Source organism: Streptopelia decaocto, assembly GCF_964273445.1.
Source record: "Streptopelia decaocto genome assembly, chromosome: 8".
NCBI classification, from domain to species: Eukaryota; Metazoa; Chordata; class Aves; order Columbiformes; family Columbidae; genus Streptopelia; species Streptopelia decaocto.
Window position 1 is genome coordinate 1,536,700 of NC_138662.1, and position 16,319 is coordinate 1,553,018.

The 16,319-nt window shown below is 41.9% G+C and overlaps 1 protein-coding gene across 1 annotated transcript in view; it reads right to left on the reverse strand.

Moving 5' to 3' along the window:
* NUP210 (nucleoporin 210) overlaps positions 1 to 16,319 on the reverse strand; it is a 63,963-nt gene that overhangs the window by 25,639 nt on the left and 22,005 nt on the right. Inside the window, exons 12-19 of the mRNA XM_082059896.1 lie at positions 13,013 to 13,168; positions 9,908 to 10,106; positions 8,567 to 8,712; positions 6,125 to 6,346; positions 4,664 to 4,837; positions 2,828 to 3,020; positions 2,372 to 2,478; positions 210 to 314 (exon numbers count right to left, since the gene is read on the reverse strand). Of these exons, the coding sequence (XP_081916022.1) occupies positions 210 to 314; positions 2,372 to 2,478; positions 2,828 to 3,020; positions 4,664 to 4,837; positions 6,125 to 6,346; positions 8,567 to 8,712; positions 9,908 to 10,106; positions 13,013 to 13,168 (1,302 nt within the window). The remainder of the gene's footprint in view (positions 1 to 209; positions 315 to 2,371; positions 2,479 to 2,827; positions 3,021 to 4,663; positions 4,838 to 6,124; positions 6,347 to 8,566; positions 8,713 to 9,907; positions 10,107 to 13,012; positions 13,169 to 16,319) is intronic.

Here is a 16,319-nt window from a genome sequence, read left to right on the forward strand (position 1 = left end):
TGCTGGACTCACCGGCCCTGGAGGTTTTTAAACTGAGACTGGACATGGCACTTAGTGCCATGATCTAGTCAATGGACCAAAGGTTGGACTGGATGATCTCTGAGGTCTTTTCCGACCCAGTCAATTCTGTTATTCTGTCTGATTCTGTGATGATATGATTTTCGATGTTTTCCTCCCTGCAGTTAGAAAGCAGCAGAACAATTCCTCACCTGGACGTCAGGGTGATTGTAAATGGAGATGTCAGTAGGGTTCACTTTGACATCTTCCACTAGGATCAGTTCAATAGCGGCAGACACTGGCAGAAGAGGTTCGTACTGCAAGAAACCATTCCAGCTGTTACAGCAAACACTAAGAGCCAGAAAACAGCACGAATCTCTGGTATTTGCAGGATGCTGCTGCGTCCTGCATCTCCCACCCAGACCAAGAACAACAGCCCCTACATTAACAATGCAGAAGGGTCAATTAACCAAGCCTGACGTACACCGACAGGAGAGGCGTATTAGAAGTCCATACAACCTGCTAAAGCTTAGAGACAGAATGTTGTCTTCTACTTCAAGCTCGTCTTTTTAGAATTCTTCCTGGCAAGCCACCAAAAGAAATTCTTCCTTCAATGTAAATACATAAACCCCTAGCCAGACACAAGTTTAATCTTTCACTCATAATTACATTAGCTTAGAAAGGGAAAATGTTTTTTTGAGGAAGTTAGTATTATGTATGCATTTCACCTAATTAGTAGAATTATTTCCTTGATGTAGAAAGGATGTCGTCTTTCCCTAATGACATAATAGGATGCTCCACCTAAACAAGGAACAATGATCTAGACATCTGACTATGCCATCTATTAGATTTTTACTTGCATTTTTGTCTGTAAGGAAGAAGTATAAGTACTGATGGGTTTTAAAGCAGAATATAGCAACTCATTTCTAATGTATTTAAAGAAACAACACAAGAGCCTATGGAACTGTAGCAGAAGAGGTACCTACTACTACTGTCCAACTATCAAAGATTCCTCCCAAAAACAAAACACAGAGACTAGAACTTGAGACCTCCAGTGCCATTTCACAGGTAGGAATCCCACACTGAAATACAATAAACTTGCTCTGAACTTGAGGCAAAGTTGAGAGAATTCACTTCTCTAATTATCTCTAAATGTAAGAAAGAATATTGAATATTGGTTTAACAAAGCAGAGCACAGTGAATTACAAAATGATTGCAGAACATCAAGCGTTCTTATTACAACTCAATTTTCTTAAGAGAAAAAAAGATACAGAACCAAGTATCTTAGGCGGCAAGGTAACTGCCTCTAATCTAGTCATTTTGACTGGCCATACATTAGATTTACCGTCCAGATACCAAACCTTGGACATGCTGAGAGAAATCACAAGAATTTCACATTACTAGTGCTCATCTGTCACCTGTTTTGACTTACAAATAGTGTAACCACTAGCTCTATATTTTGCTCTTTGTCTCAACTCTTTTTTTCATGGTACACGATTCAGAACTTCATATAGTCAAAACCCATTTAAATCTTGCTTAACATAATTAAACAGAATTCCAGTGTAGTGAAGCAGGATATTTTAAGAGGCAGTTAGTATGCATGTCAGGTTGTCCCATAGACTGAAACTTGCCTTTATATTCCGTTTAAAAAAGTGATACAAACAGTAAATTGCCATCTGTTTACATCTGCCACCTTTGAATATCATCACTGCTTTTTGCTGCTCTTCTTCCCTATGTTGAGTATCTACAAACTAAATTATTTCAGGGGGTGGTTAATGACTTGCAAAATTAGAGCCAAGGCGTAGGGCTGGCACTGGACATGTGAGCAGCCTCTCCCTTCTGTAAGATCAACGTGAGACCAAAGGAAAAAAGAAAGCCAAACTGTATTAGCCAGAGTCCAGCTTTTACCTATGGACCACACGAGGCTATCAGCCAGCTCTTGCTCTGCTCATGCAGAACCATTCTACTCAGTTTGGCAGTGGAAAGAACACATTTGCTTTCCCCAGTGACAGCTGCGCTGAGCACATGGTTGCTTTAGTGAAGGACAAGCAGCAGAGATTCACCAATTCATTCAAAAAACCTACATCAAAACAAAACCAACTGAAACAATTCTTGGTAATCCCCCTTGCCCAGATGGTTTAAAGAAAATAAAAAAAGAATTAGATGTATTTTATATGGAAAGGAGCATGTACTGTAGAGGAAAGCAGGAAAAGCCATGAATATTATGAAAACTCGGAGGTATAAATCTGTCTTCAGAATCAGCTACAGAGCTGCCTTATTTTGACATGAATATGCACTGAGGAAATAAATACATAGGAACACTATACATTAAGCATCATAGGAAACAGCAACAAAAAACCGGAGCTCTGCATACCGGTATTTTTATTTTAGCTGCCTTGAGGTGGGATTGCTGGTATCCTGTTGCAGTTGCAGAGACGGCAGTTGTTCCAGACTCACGATGCACTACAACAGTTTGTAAGCCTGGAACCACACAAAAAGTCAAATACATCTGATTATGGGGAAGAAAAGGATGAGATATACACTGCTAATCCCTTCTATTATCTTTCTAAACAGACAAGAGTTTTCTCTCTCAAGACAGGTTCTAGGCATTGGATTTGAGTTTTGGTTTAGCTTTTTGTTTGGGTTTTTTTTGGTTGGTTTGTTGGGTTTTGTTTGTTTTAAATTGTGCACACTTCAAATGCATATTGAGGATAAATTGAAATACGACTGCAGATTACAGACATTTCTTTAATCAAGCTCGTACATTCCCAAATAGATTTAATCCCGACCTTCTTCAAATAACGAAATGCTCACTTAAACTAATCCATACCGTGCATTTTCTTTTGACCGTTTCCATCTTCTTTCAGCATCAGCTTCATTGGCATGTCAGGCTCAATATTAGCCAAGGACATTTTTGTTGACTCCCAGATCAGACTAAGAGAACTGAAGTTATCAAATTTACTGCCTTGCTGGTCATATGCAGCCAAATCCAGTACTGGATTGCGATAATTTGAAACAGGAACCTGAAAAAGAATGAATACTTTGAACTGAACAGATGCAGAAGTATACTGAATTCCATGAGATTTATTTTAACACTCACTACATGTGTGATGTTCATTAAAACGAGCCATCAGTGCAAAGTCGTTAAGCTGTACTTACACTACAAGGGCTTTTTTGGGAGGGTGGGAAGGTGGGGGCTTTTTAAGTTAGTGAATTACCTTAAAACAAAAATCGAGCCAAAAGTCAACTCTGTTGACTTTGGGATTCGAATAATGAAAAATACTGCTGTTTGTCAGAAGACACGGCTCGAAATTGTAGTGTTCATCTTGTGAGATGCATTAGCGACAGCAGTGTGCTGACGTAGCCTGACGTGTAACGCAGCCAGAACAACAGGCGGAGGCTGAAGTGAATTACAATACGCAGAAATCTCCTCCTCATCTTGCTGTTACATACAAGTTACTTAACATGATTCATCAACTCCATAAACACTGCTGTTTTATGAAAGCAGGCAGACTTGTATATTTACCTGGTAACATTAACACGACAAAACCCCCAGTATACTCAGCAGAGAATACGTGACGGCACTCATTAGGATATAGAACAGAGTGTTCTTTCTGCTTGATAATTTACACATATGCACTGTCTGTTTATTGTGACCCAGATTTGTAAAGCCGAATACATCTGATTTCACTGAACAATACTTGTTGTATATGCTTCCATAGGTATCTTCACGTCACCAGTGTTTGTGCCTTCACTAAGAAGACACACACAAATACACACTCATGTAATAAAGTATGTATGGTAAAATAGGTCTCTATAGTCTCAATGGAATCGTTAGACTAGAATGGAGTGGTACAGGGAAAAAGTACTTTCCTTAGAAACGGCTGCTTGAAACATTTCCCACCCGCCCTTTCTTTTAAAATAAAAAGTTTATCTCAAGACAAGTCAAAACGGCTTCCTCAGTGACACTCTTGTGAGCAGCCACAATCCAAATGCTTCTGCGTATACTCCTGTTGTTTGGCAGGTCCCTTTCTAAACCTGTTTAAACGATCACTGTAGGAAACTCCCATTCAGACTGCTCTGCAGAAGCAGACAACGATGATACCAGCATGGCCACAGGTACTGGAGTTACTGCTGCTCTTGCAGCAACTCACACACTGTATTTTCACAGAACCCCTCAATGTCAGGGCTGGGAAGGGCCCTGGAAAGCTCATGCAGTGCAATCCCCCCATGGAGCAGGAACACCCAGATGAGGTTACACAGGAAGGTGTCCAGGCGGGTTGGAATGTCTGCACAGAAGGAGACTCCACAACCCCCCTGGGCAGCCTGGGCCAGGCTCTGCCACCCTCACCAGGAACAAGTTTCGTCTCAAATTTAAGTGGAACCTTTTGTGTTCCAGTTTGAACCCACTACCCCCTGTCCTATCACTGGTTGTCACCGAGAAGAGCCTGGCTCTATCCTCCTGACACTCACCCTTTATATATCTGTAAACATTAATGAGGTCACCCCTCAGTCTCCTCTTCTCCAGGCTAAAGAGCCCCAGCTCCCTCAGCCTTCCCTCATAAGCGAGATGCTCCACTCCCTTAATCATTTTGTATGTGGATGTCCAAACACTGATTTTTAAATTCTCCCAACACCCTCTTTTCCTGTCACTCCTCAGACTTACCACTTGCTTGTTCTGCTGCAGCAAAGGGCAGGAGAGATCAAGCTGAGGACTTCCATAAACAGGAGTCAGAGTGAGTCGGGAAGGGACCGCACAGATGAACTTCACAACCGCAGGCTCCACCGCTGGAAAAGGGTTGGTGATCGTGGGTTTGTTTCCAACTGTTAATTCAATAACCTGGACAATTATGAAAACAGGCAAGTGAGGAGAGAGGAACGAACTAGTGAGCTCAGGCATACTCTAGCTGACACATCTCAGTGGCACGCTGATGTCAGAATGAACAAGCAAAAATATGAGTCTTGGGGATTTACAGCACCATTAAGACACAGGCAGATGGAAAAGGAGGCGCATATTTCACGAACAGTTCTATACCATTATCAAAGTAGTATTCCTGGGAACTCTTCCTAGAAAGTCCTGTTTATTACCATCAGGCTTCAGTTCAACAACAAATCTTTTGTAACTTAAAAAGCTAACATGCAGGTTTGTTTCATGTTTTTTTTTTGCAGAGTGAGAATAGAACAGCTCAAAGACAATATTCTGAGTCACTTCAGTGTGTTTAAAAACAGCTTATGTTTTATTTTAAATTCCTTTTTTAGCCTTCAACACAATAGCATGGATGTAAACACAGAGCAGGCCATCCCCGCAGGCTGGGGTAGCGCTGGGTACCTGCCTTATCCACCCCTGCAGATGTGATCTGTCCGGACAACACTCAGGACAGCCAGCCAACGCATGCACAGTCATAGAAAACAACAAAAAATGGTTTTCCTTTCTAAATTTGTGCTTACAGAACGAGCTATGCTTTGTACAATAGCTGCTGAGGAGAACAGTTAAAGAATTTGGCAGGCACACCAAAATGCTCAGGCCTTGCAGAATTACAGGAGAAAAACATTAAATCAAAGCTAAACGCTTTGTAATCTGGCCAGGGTGAGTAAAGCAGGATAAATCATTTCTGCATCTTGGTGAAAACAAGACAAGGTGGAAAGTGACTACAGCCACTATCAGAAAGCCTGCACCAATCAAAAGGCAGTACATTCATACGGCTGTCACTTGTCTGCACAAACAGGATCACACTGGAAGGTCATTTGGTTAAGAGGAAGAGGTCAGACAAAAGAGTCAGTTTACTGCAGCAACCTTCTGCTATCGTCCTGTTTATGCAAACTGAAGCTGCACTTATCAGGACCTGTTTAACACATTCTGTAACATACGGTTTCTGTGACTTGGCTTTATACTGCAATAAACCCATCATAAAGCACTTTATCACATAATGTTATTAAATGCTCACTCTAAAACCTGTACCAGCATGACAAAGCATAGACTATGTACTTACCTAAGTTCTTAACTGCCTTATTTTAAAAACTTCTTATATAAAAGGTATGTGGTATGATAAATCTGCCCGAAGCCTGTTCTCAGCTGCCTTAGGTCTGTGTTTGACAGAGGGCAACACAAACACCTTCTGGCACTTACTTGCTCTCCCAGGCTTTTGCAAGACGCTCTAACCCAGTGCTGGATGTTATTGCGAGACGTAGGAGGTCCAAATAAAGACAAAGCAACACTTTCTGCGTCCTCGGCGGTGATGTTCCTGAAGAACTTGGAAGGTTCTTGTACCCATGGTCTAGGTCCTCCTTCAAATAACATATCTTTAGAGGAACCCAAAGTCACTAAAGCAACAGACGGAGGATCAATAGCCTGTAAAGGATGATGGTTATAAATTAATGATTCTATTTACATACAGTTCGGTTGTACTTTGCAAAACGTACTTCTCAGTGGAAGATCTGATTAACCTATGGTTTTTCCCACACAGGGCTTTGTAAACATGGTTATTTAAGAGCAGAGCGGTTCCAAAATAATTAGCGTCACCTACATGGATTCTGTCCAGTCAGATTATATTCAATGGAACCCTCAGATCCAAAGAAAGGTTTTAACTACATTCCAACCATATCTCTTTCCTGAGGAGTTACAACAAGAGAATAATCCTGAATATACTCTTCTGAGCACAGAGAGATGAGTATCCTACTACATTTTTTAAGCAGACAGCACTAATGAAATAATGTCAAATTTTGCTCTTTAAAACCCCTTTCACTTGGCTGTGCTCTCTCCAGCACAGTTCTGTGCATGCAATTATTCTCCTACACAAGTTTTACGTCAGCCCTCTACAATAATTCTACATAGATGTGCATCAATGGGACAGCCTGTGCTGCTTATAATCACACAAGTTAACCTGACATTTTAATACCCAATAACCATTTGTGGTTTCTGTTCCACAACACCACATTACTCAGGAGTTTAGGAAAAAAGAAATAGCAGCCAAAATAAAGGGTGATTCAACTATTTCCACAGGTGTGTTTTGGTAGGAAGAGAGAGAGAAGTCATGGGAAGGGTTGGCATCAATGTTCCTCTTTCCTCCCATTTATTCCCTCATAATATTTGTAATACAAAGGTAAAAACCATCTGGAAAAGTGTGAGGTTCAGTCTCAAGTGTCTGCCTGTCCTTCACTTCTGTATATCTTTCTCCCACTTTTTATGTTACAATTTTTTAAAAAACAGATATCTGATAGAAAAATGCTGCCTCACGTTTTTGGGCATAAGTATTTCATTCTACAGAAAGGAGGGAAGAGAATGTGGAAATCACTGCTCTACACTTCAAAGAACAAGGTTCTTCACTGGGATATCTAAGCACAGATTTACTTTATCTGCTCTCGTTGTCACCACTTATTGGCTCTGTTAAACACCCTAGAATCATTTAACTTTATATGTGAAAAGCACTGTTACAATACCTCAAGGGGCTTGGCTAATAAATGTGAATGACAACATACATATGAAAAATTCCTAATTAAAGGGACTACGCGTCTCACATTGCTGCCAATAATATAATTTTACACAGTCTGCTCAGGATGGCTCAGCATCTTCAAATACTTGTACCCAGCAATTTACAGTCGTTGAAGGAAAAGCATGTTTTAAAAGTACAATCATCATTACTGTCACAAATTTGTACGATTTGCACAAACTTTTGTTCCAGATTTTGGGGGAAAAAAACCCCATATGGTCAAATGTATTGGAGTTCAGCTTTGCAGACTCATTGTTAGATCTCTGAAGATGAGGATAACTGAAGATGAGTAATATACTGTGTAATATGCTGTGTAATATTTCCATATATTGACCCTGCACTCAGGTTTGTTCTTCCTGTTTTTTCTAGTGAGTTGCCCAAGAGTAAAACACGTTTCTCCCATTTTTAGGGAAAAAGCGTATATTTTCACTGCTGTGTAGGCAAGCCAGCTTTGCTTTCTTGCAAACATCAGGACTATGTACTAAGGAAGCAGAAATCATCAGCTATGTCTGCTTCTATTTGCCATCATGGACACAGAATGCTGACTGCCCCTTTACTACCTCATTAAGCCAATTGTTAATCACTTAAAATGGGTAGCCAAAAACCAAACTATTTGAATCTGGCATAATTTTAAGCCCTGCTAGAGTCTGCTGAAAAGACTAATTCAGGTGTGCTGTGCAAGGCAAGATAAACATCCTGGCTTGAATCAGTACTGACTCCTGTTACTGTCCTGCATATTTCTTCAGGTGACAGCAACTGTGACTCTTTCACCAAAAATCTGAAAATTAGGCAAGGATATCAAATTCGCTTTCCATTTCAGAAGCTGGATCAGTCTGTTAGTTCACTATGGCACTGTTCACTCCTCTGTAGTTGTCTTGCAACGTCCATGTAGGCAAACGCTGCTATAGATTTGCTCCCCAAAGAAAGGGTTAAACACCGTTCCCCAAAACAGCCCATAAAGCTTTGATCCTGTGAATCAACCATGGGCCTCATTTCTGTGTTAACATACTCATTACCTAATATCAACTTGCTCTTTGTCATTTTAAGCGATTAATTGTTTTAGGAACAGTGAAAACACTTACTTTTAATGGTAGATAAGCAGCAATGGTGATGCTGGCGCTGAGGTGGACATGACCATGGGTGTAACTAACAACAAGCGTCGTGTATCCCTGAGTTTCAGCTTTCACTCTGACTCCACTGCAAAAATCAGCAGTTGGCTTAAGCCTTCCTGTCAGATCAATTAAAAATACATAAATACATATTGGGAAACAAATGCAAGTTCAACATGCGTTTTCTCGACAGCAGCATTACAACCAGAACTAAGTAGAGATGTGTTCTCCAACCAAACGGGTAAAAATGTTCATTACCATCTTTCATCTCAAACCCCACACTTACCAAAATAGCCATGTCTCACAAACTTCATTTTCACACTGTCCTAAACAGGACATGAGTCTTTATTCGGGCACAAATTAATATAACTCTATCTCTTGCTATTTTCATCTTGCTGTTCTAAAATGAAACTGGCTTGTAACAAAGCACAAAGAAGTCACAGTGCTTAGACAAGCTCTCCTGCACAGGGACCGTAGACAACACATCCTTTCCCTAGCTGAAGGTAATTTTTATGAGATTTCTCTGCTTATATCTTGAGATTTGGGAGGGGTCTATTTTTTCTTTTTTGGAAGCAAAGAGTACAACAGCATACTGTATATTGACATGTAAAATAGCTGCCTCCCAGGCAAACATATGCTATGATGCAGATGGTTTTCCTGGCATAGGAAAGAGCTTGCATTCAAGAGACACTCGGAAAAAACAATGGTACATCTGAATAACATACTGAATTCAGCAGACACAGGAACAAGCACGTTGCTCAATGTCCACTTATCCCAGCGACATTAATGGCAATCTTTGAAAATAAGATGCATGTCCTGTACTCTTTATAATACACCTGACAAGAGGCATTTCTTAAAGCAATGGGCTTAACGGCAGCTTTGGCAAAATTTAAGCAGCTGATTAGTCTTAGGTCCTCATGAGCAAACAATGAACAGTGTCTTTATAGAATTGAAAATACCGCTGGACAATTCAGGCAATGCAGTTACTAACCTTAGTGTTCACTTCCAGTGCTACCTCAAAACACAATACATATGGAGCCCTTTTATGAGAAAACTCATCAGCTTTGTAACAGGAGCATGTTAAAAAACTAAACATTATCCAATGGCCAAAATGCTTTCAAGAGTCCCTCAAAACAGCAAAAATATCAGAGGGAAGTTCTGCGTAAGAAAGAAAATTCATCCTCAAAACAAAACTACTCTGATCCCACCTCTCTAAGAATACCGTACACAGCAATAGGAACAGTGATTGAAAGGAGATGTGTGACTTAGTAACATCTTCATTTAACTTTCAAAATAGGGAGGGCATCAAATCACCTGGAAGTGGCCTGAACACACCACGGTTTTCTACTTCCACAAGTAGATCGAAGTGTGAGCAGTCGCTGAGCGGGACCGTCTCGCCCGTTTCTACATTTGTCATGCCGTTAATCCTCAGGGGCAGCTCCAAAATGTGGCCAACACGTGCTTCAACTTGACACGGCGTGAACTCCATCCCACGAGGTTCAGTCACGTACACCTGAAGGTGGAAAGAAACACGGGACACAGGTGTATGAACAGAACTCCACAAAGCATTACCAGCAAGAAAAACAACTTCAGTATGCTCTCCTTCTTTTAACGAGCTCTCTCACGTATTTCTCCCAGCTGCTGAATTCTCTCTGATGGCTGGAAACTATTCTCAGGTTCAACACTGGTTTTGTGTTTACCTGCTGCAGAAAGGAAGCAGAAAAGGCCAGGCAAAGCTTGCTGCTGTTTTAGTGCTCTCTTCCCATAACAGGCCAAGTCAACATCAGTTTGCAGATTGTTTTACATCTATAATTCTCTCTTTTCCTTTGTAGGTTTTCAAGTACAGACTAAGTTGCACAATATCTCCAGGAGGTATTGTCACCAGCTGGGACAGATCTTGATCCAGCCTTGACTTTCCCAGTGTAAATACTTGAGCTAAACCTGACACAGCCTGCAAGGCTCCCCCGCCTCCAGCGCCCACAGCAGCACGTATGTGAAAGTTAAGGGTTAATGGCCTTTTCTTCTTTCTTGCATTTCTGTTGACAAAACATTGTTAAAGGTGTCCAGGTCTCAACATTTCCCCACAGTAAATTGTCAGAAATCTAAAATAAGTGCACAAATATCTACTGCATAACTTACCAGCCTTCTGCTTCAACAAGTAACATTTACGTGAGAGCTACTTTGGAAATCAAAAGGATTACTTTCAGAACTAAGACCAGCAGAAACAGAGCTTCCATGCTATTATAGCTGGTGTGTTGATGAGCAAGCCTTACTGTATTATTTGTTATCCTGATTTGCTACTTTTTCCATTAACGTTCAAGAATCCACCACAGACTGACCGCATCTTTCATAACAATCACTATGGTCAAAGCTTTTCAGCTGCAATATCTTAACTTGCCAACCATCTGCAAATGGCTTCAGGATAGAATATCGAGCCATATGGTATAGAGTTAAGACTGTAATCCTCGTGGAACACAGCTAACTATTCCTAAAACTTGCTCACTGAGGTCAGTAAACAAAACTCTGAAGAGTTATTCTACGTAGAATGCAATTCCTAACACTAGAAGTAAAGCATTCAAAAATAACCTATTCAGATTGTGCAGTACACTGAAAGCTCACATCAAGAGATGCATTTTTTCTGTCTTCAGGCTTTGACTTATGTTTGAGGACAAGAAGTTTCAACCGCAATTCTTCATTCCTGTATCTCCTGCTGGTGACTGTCGCACAGCTAAAAACCAGCATCCTGGGTTGTCCAGAGAGTCATTTCAGAGCAAGCCTGAGAACTAAATTCTGCACAAATTATAATTTGCATTATTATTTTAAGCATGAAGCTTACTACCTCTCAAATCCATTCTGTAGAATAGACATAAATGATCTGAGCACAAAACTCAAGCTAATTTTCCCTTCAAAAAACCCAGCACCGGTAGGTGCAGGAAGAAGAAAAAGAGAGGAAAGATTTCTGCTCCCATAGCTCTGTCTTCATTACGGGACACACTTGGCAGTCTTGACCAAACACGTTTTTTAACACCTTTGTCAAAAGGGGCTTGAGTGCAACAGAAGTGCAGCACAACGCCAGCAGTGCTGCACACGGGAATGCTTCAACGTTACCAGGCAATATGTATAGCTAATGCATGCATATTTGATACACTCAGCTTGTGCCCCACCAGTTGCTAAATTACAGGCATGTAAAGGAAGGCGTGCTGTCCCAGGGCTTGCAAGACGTGCTTCCTAAATCAACATCTGTGCTCCCTCAGAACCAAGAGCATCACCTTTACGGAGCCTTCGCTAGATGGACGTTGCTTGCCAGCCTCAGCAACAACGCACCAATTCTGTTTCTGCCCATGCAGGCAAACAGCCTTTGGATCCCCAGTCAGTACATGTGCTCAGTGCACCATCTCTTAGCTTTTCTGAGGTCAAGAGCACATTTCCTCTTCCCTCTTAGCTTTCCATTCCTATGCTTAGCTCCTTGCAAAAGGCACAGCGTTAAAGCACAGATGGAAATGTCCAAATTTGTGAAGGCAGCAGAGCTGTACTGCTTCACAGCAGCAAATATGCACCACAGTAGTACTTTTAGTTTCCGCTCTATCAGGTCAACAGGTCTGGTAGTTCTTAACAGTTTGACAGAGAGAGCAAGCACTTCATTAAGGAAAATTATTTGTGTTCAAAAGACACGAGTAGATATTTCCAAATCAATTACATTCTAGACAAAAATATTTCAGATTGCAGATTTACATTGTTAACCAGAGCAGCTTCTTTACCTGCCTTTGTGCTCTCTTTCCTGGGGAGCTGTTACATATATTTTCCTGTGTTTTCTTCACACCACATCACACACTGATCACCCTGACCAAATCCCAAGAATAAGGTATGATGTGCACAGAGACCACAAAATCCCTCTTGGGACATGTATTTGCCATTCCCATTTTTTCCTCATTTTCCTAAAAGATTACGTTTTCTTGGCCAGCTTTGGTATCTATATTCATTATCGAGATCCACTGTAGAGCATTTCAGCCACTTCTCCAGGCAGGAATTTCCTTGCACATCCTGATAGCTGTCACCACTTTCCAGCGAGGGGAAACACCCCCCTCTTACCCTGCGGAATGCATTTTCAGTTTGGCTTGTCTGCTCAGGTGGCTAGGCCAGCACTAAACTGCTATTTCCTTCTGGCACTCCAAATTTCAACAAGGGAAAAGACTTGCCAAGGAAACTAGAAAGGGGCAAAAATGGGAGTAAACGCAGTGGAGAGAGCTTGAATCTCCAGAAGCACAAACTCCAAAACCGATCACTGAAGCTGCCATAGGGCAGGTGAGGAAATCTCTTTGGAACATTTTGGAAAGGGAATGCCTATGGCGTTCTCAGCTTCTTCACTGTTTCTAGAAGTGTTATTCATATAAGAGTGACCTGGGAAAATAAGAGTTTTACCTTCATTTCTCCATAATGCAATGGATTCTGAACATCAATCGCCTGAATAACACTGACGCCGATATCACTTCCAGTCGTCATTACTCCTTTGACTGTCACTGTAGCAACTGCCTGGTTGGAATAGGACCAGCTGAAATTTCCACTTCCACCATGAGCCTAGAATCCAGAGAGAAAACCTTTCAAATATTTTATGGAGTACATGGTTCTAATGCTTCTTAGCTGTCAAGCCTTTCCATATCTTGCAGGAAAACCAGGGACACGTTGAGCAATGACAATGCTATCATTGAGGGAATATAAATAAAATAACGCCTCAGAACTTTCAAACAAGCAAGGGCAAGTGAGAGATGAGAAGATTACCACCCTTCGCTCATTGGAATGTCAGCTTCTTCATGCACATATCTATGTGCTCACCAGTGCCGCTAACCCAAATCTCTCTCTCCCAGCTGCAGAAGGCTGATGCTCACAGCTCCGGGTGATTGACAGCGCTCAGAGCCAGCAGAGCATTTCACAAACCGGCACACCGGAGGCCTGGCACGTGGGATTATCGTACTTCTGAACACTCCCACTCTTGCTCTGCTGCTGATGGCCAAAGTGCTGATTCTGGGTCTCAGAGCTGCTAACCTGACACACTCGGTACCTGCTAATGTCTTTCAGTGGGAATTGTTAAAGGATGGGAAGGGAAGAGAAAAGGAGGTGGGAGGGAATGAGGCAAGAGGGGAAGAAAAGAAAAAGAAAGAAAAAAGTCACTCTCTTCTCGGCATTACTTGTGTATTTTGATGCTGAAAAATCAGCACGTCTCCCTGCAGCCGCTCAGGAACGAGCTGCTCCCGCGCTGCTGGGGGAGGAGGGAGCGCTGGGCACGGGCGGGAGCTGCCCAGGCGCCCCCAGGCTCTGCCCAACGCGCAGGCTCCGCTCCCTGGGCTCCCCAAGGGAGGACTCACTCACTGCCAAACGGAGCAGCTCAGCTTTATCATGCCGGTCCCCATAACAAACCTCAAACCAACCACAAACTAAAACCCACCCTTTTCCTAGAGCTGCCAGCTCTTGAAGTGTTATTTCACAATTCCAAGAGCTTAAGCGAGTGGAACTATTCTACAGAACGGTAAGAACTAGTTACGTGATACCCTGGCCCACAGAGACTAATTACTGCACCCACTGTATGAGCACTTCGCAGCCAGGACAGGGTAATATCTGCTGCAGGTACTTATTTTATAAAGTGAAAGGCCAAAAACATTTTCCCAGCATAAGTATTGTCCTCCTACATGTGCAATACTAGTTACTGAAGAAACAATCATTACACTGCTGTAACTCTATAGACTTTAAACATCATTATTGGGAGCCATAGGAAGGGTCTGTTGAGCCAAATATGTGCAGAAAGGCATAGAGAGAATCATGCATTTTTAAAGCAAGCTTAAAAAAAACCAGACAACTTTCACACTCCACAATAAATGGCAAAATTCCATCAGAGTAAAGCAAGGGTGAACATCAGAGCAACTTTTTCCTTTACGTGCCTTGTTTTAATGTCTTTAACTTTCTCAGCATTTGCTCTAACCCATTTCATAATTAAACTAAAACTGAGCAAGATGATAAATCTTGTCTAGAAGGGCAGTGTGGAAAAGAAACAAATCTAAACTATGTGGCAGCTTAGGAGGGAAGGGAAGGGAAGGGAAGGGAAGGGAAGGGAAGGGAAGGGAAGGGAAGGGAAGGGAAGGGAAGGGAAGGGAAGGGAAGGGAAGGGAAGGGAAGGGAAGGGAAGGGAAGGGAAGGGAAGGGAAGGGAAGGGAAGGGAAGGGAAGGGAAGGGAAGGGAAGGGAAGGGAAGGGAAGGGAAGGGAAGGGAAGGGAAGGGAAGGGAAGGGAAGGGAAGGGAAGGGAATATTGCGTTTTTTTCCTCTCTGTTTTACTTGCAACAGAAACCATCTTGTTAGCAAAAATATGAACAACGCCAGCAACAAAAAAACAGACAGCTGACAAAGTAAAAGCAAAGAGTCATTCTGATCCCATCTGGAAGGAGTTGCTTTAGTTATAAACAGAACTTGGCTAGATCCAAAATCCCTTTCAAGTCATTTTGAGAAAAAGTCTATTCACCAATTTCGAATAGCCTGGCTTAAAAACCATTGAGTAGGAGGCAAACGCTGCTGTACGGGCAGGAACAACAGTCAAGCTGTGCGCTACTGTAAACAGCCACTGGTGCTGGCGAACAGGCGGACTGGGAAAATGTTCTCAGTTTCAGTAAACACAAACTGATTTAAGTGTTGGGAGAAGAAATCTTTTATGTTTTTAATGAAAAAAAAAAATCACAGTATAGTGAGAATACTGATCCATATTATTGGAGTAATACCAAGGAATGTTCTATGATATATGCAAGATAAGGTGAAACAAGAATAGAACTGTAAAAGAGGCAGGAAACAGAGCAACACATTTACTTTCCCATACTGGGCTCTAGCAGAAGTTACGATGAAGCACTGAAAATGCCTACTTGTAATAGGAATTTTTACCACACTCTGTTGGTGTGGTTGGGTATAGCATGAATTAAACCAAACTCTAATCCCACAGAAATTAAAATTACAGATGGCAGCGCTAAACTCGGCAGCCTTCAGATTTACACGAGAACACAATTTTATCCCTATGAGATTGATTTGTTTACTTCAGATACCATGTGTTTACTTGAAGACAGACCCAAAACTCAGCAGCACTCTATGCTAAAAGGGAGAGGCAGGAACTGAGCATGAAAGAGCTGAGCACAGGATCCCAGTATCATTGCGGTGGGGTGAGAGTCCTGGCTGGAGAACAACAATGTTCTTTTCTCCAGTCAGACTGTACTCTGGGTACCAGAAAACAAGCCATTTGTTTCATTAAGTGCATGGAAGGACTGGCAGCATGGGAGCAAAGACACACACAAGAAATGTTAGAAAAAAGTTCTTTTAGAAGGGCATTCGCTAAATGACACTGTGGCCCTGACCTTCCCTCCCTGTGACTTTTTATTAGAAGCAAGAGATGTGGGGAGTGAGGGCCACTGATGCCAAAGGCTGACAGGGCGCTGCTCGCTGATCTTGTCGTGCCCTTTTTGCTGTCACTTCACACTCCGATTCATACTCCCATATTTCCATCTCTCCACAGTAAATGGCAGCTTGTAATTATTACTACGAAGCTTTGTGCCTAGGATGTTTTTTGCAACTCCAAACCCACGTGTGTGGTGCATGTGTGCGGGACAGAGGAAGCGAATCAAAGATAAGAGGTAAAAGTCGGCAGGGTTTTTATGTTTTTGTGGTGGTTTGGGGTTGGTTTTGTGTGTGTATACGCACACA